The sequence below is a fragment of the Mizuhopecten yessoensis genome, unplaced genomic scaffold, assembly GCF_002113885.1.
Source record: "Mizuhopecten yessoensis strain PY_sf001 unplaced genomic scaffold, ASM211388v2 scaffold4947, whole genome shotgun sequence".
Classification (NCBI taxonomy): Eukaryota; Metazoa; Mollusca; class Bivalvia; order Pectinida; family Pectinidae; genus Mizuhopecten; species Mizuhopecten yessoensis.
The window spans coordinates 1114091-1123468 of record NW_018405801.1 but is presented as its reverse complement, the minus strand read 5'-3'; the positions used below and the strand labels follow the sequence as shown (position 1 = coordinate 1123468).

At 35.0% G+C, this 9378-nt stretch overlaps 1 protein-coding gene across 6 annotated transcripts in view; it reads left to right on the top strand.

Moving 5' to 3' along the window:
• The first annotated feature begins 295 nt into the window (after positions 1-295).
• LOC110450057 (galactoside 2-alpha-L-fucosyltransferase 2-like) overlaps positions 296-9378 on the top strand; it is an 18658-nt gene continuing 9575 nt past the window's right edge. For 2 of the 6 annotated variants that reach the window (XM_021497289.1, XM_021497291.1), the window contains exons 1-2: positions 1384-1470; positions 6869-6954. In XM_021497289.1, the coding sequence (XP_021352964.1) occupies positions 6891-6954 (64 nt within the window). In that variant the 5' untranslated portion in view covers positions 1384-1470; positions 6869-6890. Of the gene's footprint in view, positions 450-1382; positions 1471-6868; positions 6955-9378 lie in introns of those variants that run through there. The other 4 variants (XM_021497290.1, XM_021497288.1, XM_021497294.1 and 1 more) reach the window with 4 other exon arrangements.

The following is a 9378-nucleotide window of genomic DNA, read 5'->3' as shown; positions in this document are numbered from 1 at the left end:
TACAATGTATTGGTATTGGGGGTACAAAATGGGTGTATTGATTTAAAATGGTCTAAACAATAGCAGTGGATGTAATTCTAAACCAGAAAAGGACAAATATCTTTTGAAATATTAGTTCAGCTTAAGAGTGAGCGTGTCCATACGTGTAAGTTGACCTTCAGGACAGGTAGATGCCGTAAGTTGACCTTCAGGACAGGTAGATGCCAATGACAGTTGGAACGCAATGGTGGGTACTCATGCCGTTGATTCGTATACGTTTCCATAAGTGCAGGTCGATCATTGTGACGGTTGGATGGTCCGTATGGGTAGCTATACGTCACATTGTATAAGGTTTATATTGATTTGCACTACATCTCAAGGGTAGTCAAAGAAGTGTTGGACTTACATACTGACTGGGTGTGAACAAAAGCGTTCGTCAGAATTACACAATTAAGGAAGTGTTCCCAAAGGTAAGTCTTGTCTGTTAAAATTGATAAAGCCACAAACACACAAGCATACAAACATACACAGACAGACAGACATTTTTGTTCTTGATTCTTGACAAAGATATGCTACAACGAGTGACGGCTGATTATCTACTGTCATACTCGGTGCTTCCTTAGCAAATAATACATAATGTACACAGACGAACATTTTTAAAGTCGGAAGTCAAACCAATAATGGTAGACGTTATTGTACCAGAAATTTGCTTCCTTTTGTTTCAATTTGTTTCGTGACTAAGCTTCCTGATTGAACGATTTACCATACACAAACTTTTCTCATGCTGCTGACTTATGAAGGTCAATGTTTTGTATTTTGCTCATAAAAATAGGTCGTGTTTTGTTGTTACTACCCGAGTTGTCGATGTGAGGGACTTGCCATTACGCAGAGGCGACTTACAAGCAGAAGACGCTTACCCTTGTTAAACACTTTGTCTTATTTTCCTTGTATTTTTTCAAGGATTTCCATAAAAAATATTTCTTTTGTTCCTATTTTGCCCTGGTTTTATTGATTTTGTGTTCGAGATACGGTGTTGTTGGCACTTTGGTATTCTCTTTTTGATTTGTTTTATGCTACTAAATGATATAGTCAAATCACTCCTTGTAATAGATTTTATACAAGATCTGGTGGATTTTGTAGAATATAAGTTTTAAGAATTTGTTAAACTGTTATAAACTGATGAAACGTTTGTTTCACTTGTATATGAGAAATAAAAAGTAGTCTTGAAGATTTCATTTAGCAGCAATCAAAAAATAAAATGTTCACGATTTTTTGCTTGAATCTTGATATAAACTTTCAACATATAACATCAAATTAATTTCAGATATGATATCAATAGTGTATATGTTTTGATCTTAGTTTTAGAAAATCCAATACAAATATGTATTTCAATTAATTTATAGATGGAAAATGAGGTAAATCATCAATCAGGATCAATCAATGGAGATTCAAACTACAGGAAAACAAACGTGAAAGAGACATTGAAAAAGGGTACGAATACACCTATTGTTTTTTTTTTTATTAAGGTTGCCTATCCCACACTAGAGAGTTCCAATGTGATTTTTCGTATAAACAGAACATGTAACCCCCATTGACCTTGTAACTCAGCTGGTCAAAGCGACAGTATAACTGTCGGAGGTTCTGGCTTCGAATCCTAGAATCGCCGCGGTGCATGTTCAAATACACCCCATTGTTAGTAATTATATTTTAGTTATTTCTCCTTTTTTTATTTTTTCATTAAAGTTTGGCAAAGCTATAGTTTTCTTTTCAGAAAAGATTTTTTAAAGCTATAGTTATGCCAGAAAAACCCAACAGTTATCAATGCATATTTACAATATTTGCAGTGGTGCGGGTATCCTTAAATATCCTACTCAATATCTTCTCAATTAAAAGCCAAAAAGAAATAAGGAAATCGCTGTAAAACACTTATCATCAATCAATTTTAGCACAGATGTCTTTTTAACATAAAAAACATTTTCTTTATCATCGTCAGTGGCTCTACTTCAGAAGTTTCTGTAAATACAAACTTACATCATCATCGTCAACCTATTTAACGTGTTTACCTGTTCGTGAATTTAATATACTGAAGGAATTTTTTTTCTATTTTTGTCAGTTTATGAGGTGTTTACCTATGAACTGCGAGGTAATTTATTTCAAATGTGTGGCAAGACCCATTGAGGTCTATACTCCATAAATCTCAACGCAACAGGAATCAATCCTTATATTTACAAACATTTCGAACATTTTTTATTATTTCTACAAAAATGGACTTTAGCAAGTCTATGCCACAGAAGATGCCAACGCATGTTATGCCATCAATGACTGTGTGACGTCTTCCTGGTTAGATTACTTACTGTTTTATATTGATTACAGCGTTAACACAACATATTGACATTTGCTCTCCATCCTTCCATTGTAGTGGACCTATATAAGTCCTGTGATTGGTTGTAATTCATTTTTGTTCTATTGTGACGTCACGCCTAGGACAGTATAGCCCCTAGCATCACAGACGAATCCTAAAAGGAGAAATACCTGTGTGAGATAGTGTTATTCATTGTTATCACATAATGTACTGTGCTTTCCAGTGAATAAACCCATGTCATATTTTGTTTGCGTATGTGTATTACCTATAAGTCCTGTGATTGGTTGTAAGTATCAATTGTTTCAATTGTGACGTCACGCCTAGGACAAGTACATGACGTCACAGACTTACGCACTGGAGTCGAAATGGCGGCTTTTTACATTTCAAGGTTGCATGAAAAATGTCGTTTTACACGAATAAATGCCACAAATCTTGAGTTTGTGATGAAAAGGATCTAACACTCGTTATCATTTCATATGAAATTTATGAAACTCGTCACAAAGTTTTCATTTTAGCTCGCCAGAGGCTTGCTTAATTAATTCAAAAATTCTTAGATTCGTTTCATAAATCTCACATGAAATGGAAACTCATGTAACCCACAACACCATCTGCTGACTTTCTTTACCTTGTGTCAATTTTTAAGACCAAATTTTAGAACACGAGTTGCAATACCAATAATACAAAATTAAAATAATTTTAAGACATTTTAATATGCATGTATTATTCGTTAAAAATGGTTGTTTGTTTGTTAATGTGTTTGAGTGGTTTTACATCCGCTTCACTACCGAGTAGTTCGGTTATCCAGCAGACAAGGAGTGGCTGTTGTGGCTTGGGGCCTTAACGCGTATAACCTATTGAAACTTGCCAGTATAATATCAGATCTCGTTTGAAATTACGAAGACGAAAATAAAAACAATGATACATATAGACTGTCAGGGTTTTTTCATGCATCAATGTTAAGTAGGGTTTTACATGTATCGCGTTGTCACGCAGTAAATCAATTATACTCAAATACTATGAGCTAATCTCTGTAGGATCAAAAGATCTAGAACAATATAATTAAAACAACTCTGTGGACAAACAACCAACATACGTTATACCAGCAGTAGTAGATATATAGGCACACGTTATACCAGCAGTAGTAGATATATAGGCACACATTATACCAGCAGTGGTAGATATATAGGAACACGTTATACCAGCAGTGGTAGATATCTAGACCCACATTATACCAGCAGTGGAAGATATATAGGCACACGTTATACCAGCAATGGTAGATATATAGGCACACGTTATACAAGCAGTGGTAGATATATAGGCACACGTTACATGAATACCAGCAGTGGTAGATATATAGGTACACGATATACCAGCAGTGGTAGATATACAGGCACACGTTATACCAGCAGTAGTAGATATATAGGCACCCGTTATACCAGCAGTGGTAGATATATATGCACACGTTACATGTACACCAGCAGTGGTATATATATAGGCACACGTTATACCAGCAGTAGTAGATATATAGGCACTCATTATACCAGCAGTGGGTGGTAGATATATAGGCACACGTTATACCAACAGTGGTAGATATATAGGCACACGTTATAACAGCATTGGTAGATATACAGGCACACGTTATACCAGCATTGGTACATATACAGGCACACGTTATACCGGCAGTGGTAGATATATAGGTACACGTTATACCAGCAGTGGTAGATATCTAGACCCACATTATACCAGCAGTGGAAGATATATAGGCACACGTTATTCCAACAGTGGTAGATATACAGACACTTGGTATACCACCAGCGGTAGATATATAGGCCCACGTTATACCAGCAGTGGTAGATATATGGGCACACGTTATACCAGCAGTAGTAGATATATAGGCACCCGTTATACCAGCAGTGGTAGATATATAGCCACACGTTATACCAGCAGTGGTAGATATCTAGACCCACATTATACCAGCAGTGGAAGATATATAGGCACACGTTATTCCAACAGTGGTAGATATACAGACACTTGTTATACCACATCTCTGTAGGATCAAAAGATCTAGAACAATATAATTAAAACAACTCTGTGGACAAACAACCAACATACGTTATACCAGCAGTAGTAGATATATAGGCACTCATTATACCAGCAGTGGGTGGTAGATATATAGGCACACGTTATAACAGCATTGGTAGATATACAGGCACACGTTATACCAGCATTGGTACATATACAGGCACACGTTATACCAGCAGTAGTAGATATATAGGCACACGTTATACCACCAGTGGTAGATATATAGGCACACGTTATCCCAGCAGTGGTAGATATATAGGCACACCTTATACCAGCATTGGTAGATATACAGGCACACGTTATACCAGCATTGGTACATATACAGGCACACGTTATACCAGCAGTGGTAGATAGACAGGCACACGTTATACCAGCAGTAGTAGATATATAGGCACACGTTATACCAACAGTGGTAGGTATACAGACACTTGTTAAACCACCAGTGGTAGATATATAGGCACACGTTACATGTATACCAGCAGTGGTATATATATAGGCACACGTTATACCAGCAGTGGTAGATATCTAGACCCACATTATACCAGCAGTGGAAGATATATAGGCACACGTTATACCAGCAATGGTAGATATATAGGCACACGTTATACCAGCAGTGGTAGATATATAGACCCACATTATACCAGCAGTGGAAGATATATAGGCACACGTTATACCAACAGTGGTAGATATACAGACACTTGTTATACCACCAGCGGTAGATATATAGGCACACGTTATACCAGCAGTGGTAGATATACAAGCACACGTTATACCAGCAGTGGTAGATATAATGATAGACACACATTATACCAGCAGTGGTAGATATATAGGCTCACGTTATACCAGCAGTGGTAGATATACATGTATAGGCACATGGGCATACTTCCTGGTTCACGTATCAATATGCTTGAATGACACAAACCAACGACTTTTCTTGACTGAATTCAAATGTTGAACAGCCTACCAACTAAAACCATAGCATGCAGTTATATTGACAAGATGAAAACGAACACAAGGTAGTTAAGAAAGTTTAATATGGTTTTTATAAGTACTGAACTTATTTTTTTTGATTCCCCCAACGTGACAATGGATCTTCTTACACCAGTGCGAAGTACAACACCCACTCAAGGTCAAAGACACAAAAGAATATTATGGTCGCCGCGTAATCCAATATACTGCTATTACTGAGCAACAACATCTTTCACAAATATTTTCTCGCTCAGTCGACTTACCATGATACCTGCTGTGACCCACTGCATGTTTGTAAGAGACGACTATTGTGAGAACCCGTGACTGAATTTTCTTCTTTGCACTCTTCTAGATGACACAAAAACAACTCAAATAAATCTGCCGAGTCCACTACAACATCTTGAATAATTTTCATCACCCTCTCTAATAAAATCTATAACCTGTAACTGAGCAAGATCAGGTTATCTCAGTCGAGGGGTAAGATTATGTAACAAAATCCCAACCGAGGCGTAAGTCGGTGTTGGGATGTTACAGCATCTTAGCCCGAGACTGAGATATCCCGATCTTGCTCAATTACAGGTAATTGGGGTTTTTTCTTGCACCTTTTATATAGTTAAAAAAAACCTATTCAATTTTGCTAAAAACTACAAGTATCCCGCCTTGGGCCTCAAGTAATAATTTGAATGCTTTCGCGTAAAAACGTAGTCCGTCCTTACATAGATTACAATGTATTTTGCAGTGTTGATTATATCTTATCTACAACATCAAATATCTTACAACATCAAAACTGAACATATAACGACTAAACAGAACATAAATAATGCAAATTGTCTATTTCAAGCAGTTAACGCGGATAAATAAAACGCAGTTTAAAAACTCCGCGAAATGTCACGTAAAGGTACAAGACAGATCGGACGAGATAGAAAAAATCTAGCATGGGGTATGGCGTGGGATATCTCTGTCTGAGGTGCAAGAATTCCTGATATCTCACGTTTTATTAATAGCTGACTTTGCAATACTATTGATGCTACATGGATTGCATTAGTATCAATAATGCAGCCGAGTTTGATCTTATTGAATGCAGGTTGCTGGTGCTATATTTGACTTGCTTGTCATGCTTCAATGTCTTGGAAGTTTTCAGGTTAAGAATTGCATCATCCCTATATTAACCTACTTTTTAATGCTGTTTTACCTGGCTTCCTCTATACCAATTAGAGCATTTTTATCGGTCTATTTTCAGCATCAAAGAGAATGCATGAGTTCTTCCAGTGAATTCCTAACTTGGACATTTGATTAATAACATTATTTTCAGTAGGGCATCTCATTAATACCTGAGAAGAGATAGCACAGGAGCTGGGTTTTTTTTATTTCGTTTCACCTGGCTGAACAGGAGCTCAGTTGTTTGTGTGTGTGAGTGTGTGTGTTATAACTTTATTGATATTTTTGTTCGTAATATAGAATTTACGTTCTTTCAAGGTGGTGATTAGGGAAATGGTTTATGGACATTCAGCCGTGGCGCAAATTAACTTTATCCACAAGCATGCAAAACAGCCTCAAACAAGGTAATGAATCAATACATTATGTAGATTTCATTCAGGTAACAGGTGTTTATATTCCCTGTCTGTAGTTTATATTTTTTGCCATTAGTGTTATTAGTAGTAGTTGTAGTTGTTGTTGTAGTAGTAGTTGTAGTTGTTGTTGTAGTAGTAGTTATTGTTGTTGTTGTTGTAGTAGTAGTATTAGTTGTAGTCGTTGTTGTTGTTGTTGTTGTTGTTGTAGTAGTAGTAGTAGTTGTAGTTGTTGTTGTTGTAGTTGTTGTTGTTGTAGTAGTAGTTGTAGTTGTTGTTGTTGTAGTTGTTGTTGTTGTTGTTGTTGTTGTTGTTGTTGTTGTTGTTGTTGTTAAGAAAGTAGATCATGAGAAGCTCCTTAATTGTGATATTGCTGTGTTTCATTTTAGCCCATTCACTCAAAGTGACAAAATAAACCAACATATTAGTAGATTTGGAGCAGGTCATGTTACATAATTTATTTTGCAATTTTTTTCTCTTGCTGCATATATAACATTTATTTTGTTATTGTTTTCTTTGGTTTTTCTTGTGTTTCAGTTTTGAAATTTCCAAAACTTCGATGGGTCGTTTTTACGGCGGTCGTGTTTACAAACCACTTTCATCATATACAACTACTAAGTAAAAATTGTCCCAGAACCAAAACTTCTGAACATAAACGTACCATTTGGAAGTGCTGCTTTAGTCGATAGAAAACGTTATCTATGTCCAATCTATGCATCAACGTATGGCATCGGGTTAGACCATAACTTCACAGTTGTAGTGTTTCGGAGAAATAAATTATATAAAAGATTTGAGAATACAATGTATACCTGTGCAGAATTTAGACGGTAAATGTACAGGCGATGCACAATTTATACAGGAAACACATAAGGATTCATGAACTGTTCAAATTTTCGTTAAAACATACTGTCCATCGTATAAAAGGATATTTGCATTCTTGGAAATATTTTAAACGTTATTTTGATATTAAGCATCAATTTGTATTCAAGCATTCAATACGAACTAAAGAGAGGAGGACTTTAAAAGAACTTTCTATCCATATAACACTATCACAACTGTAGGAATACATCTTCGTCGAAGGGATTTCGTAACACAAAATATAGTTATTGTCGATAATGAATATTTCGATAGAGTAAAACAGTATTTTCTAAATAGATATCAAAATGTTCTTTTCGTCGTTGCTACGTCACAAAATAAAGAAAACCGGAAGGGGTGTGGATATAATATAATGAACGGAAACGGGAGAGAGATTTTTTCCGTACTCGAAACGAATTTGAAGATATGGCAATTTTAACTATTACAGATCATGTGATTTTATCTGTTTGGACGTTTGGCTGGTGGTCGGTATGGCAAGCCAAGTTGTCATTTATGCATGGAGCAATGTTGATCCAGTACTTAACCAAATTATATAAGATATCTTATATAAGTAAATAAGATATCTTATATAATTAAATAAGATATCTTATATAGTATATAAGATATCTTATAAACAAAATTAAATGAGATATCTTATATAATATATAAGATTTCTTATAAACAAAATTAAATGAGATATCTTATATACTTTATAAGATATCTTATATATTATATAAGATATCTCATTTAATTTTGTTTATAAGATATCTTATAAAATATATAAGATATCTTATAAACAAAATTAAATGAGATATCTTATATAATTCGGTTATAAGATAACTTATAAAGAACGAGATTTGAATTTGAGATAATAATCCCTCCTCAACAGCGCTCGGTAAAGCATTAAATCGAAAGCCTTAGTTTCGTATCTCTTAACCGGAAATGAAGTATGTGAAAGTGAAAGTAGGAGTTTAATGCCACCAAATAAGTCTGGTTATAGCGGTATTAACATTATTTTAAAAGGTTAAGCTTTATAAAGTAGATGGGGGTAGGTGGTGGAGAAAGGGATGTTCCTATGTATTTCATAACTGAAGGAAAACGGTCCTACTGCATGTATTACATGTACTTACAATTTATTCATTAAAATGTTTTATCTTGATTTTCTTCACGGATTTCCTCTAAATGTTTTTAAAGTAATTTGATAAAATTGTAATGTTACCCGTACAAATTCACAGACAGGTAATGGACATTTATTAATTGTTTTCAGACTGATTATAAACTTGTATTAACTATAACAAATATATTAGGAACATTTATTAATTGTTTTGGGCTGCTTATCACAGACCGCATTAAGGTGTCTGTGGAGTATAACATATAGATAGACATAGGAACATATTTTTTTATTTACTGTTTCAGACTGGTCATACACCTGTATTTATTATCACAGACAGGCTATGGATCTTTAATTATATTGTTTCAGATAAAATTGTTTTAACTATCACAGACATTAAGGAACATACTTATGTATTTGTAATTCTATGTTCTATCAATATACTGTAATGT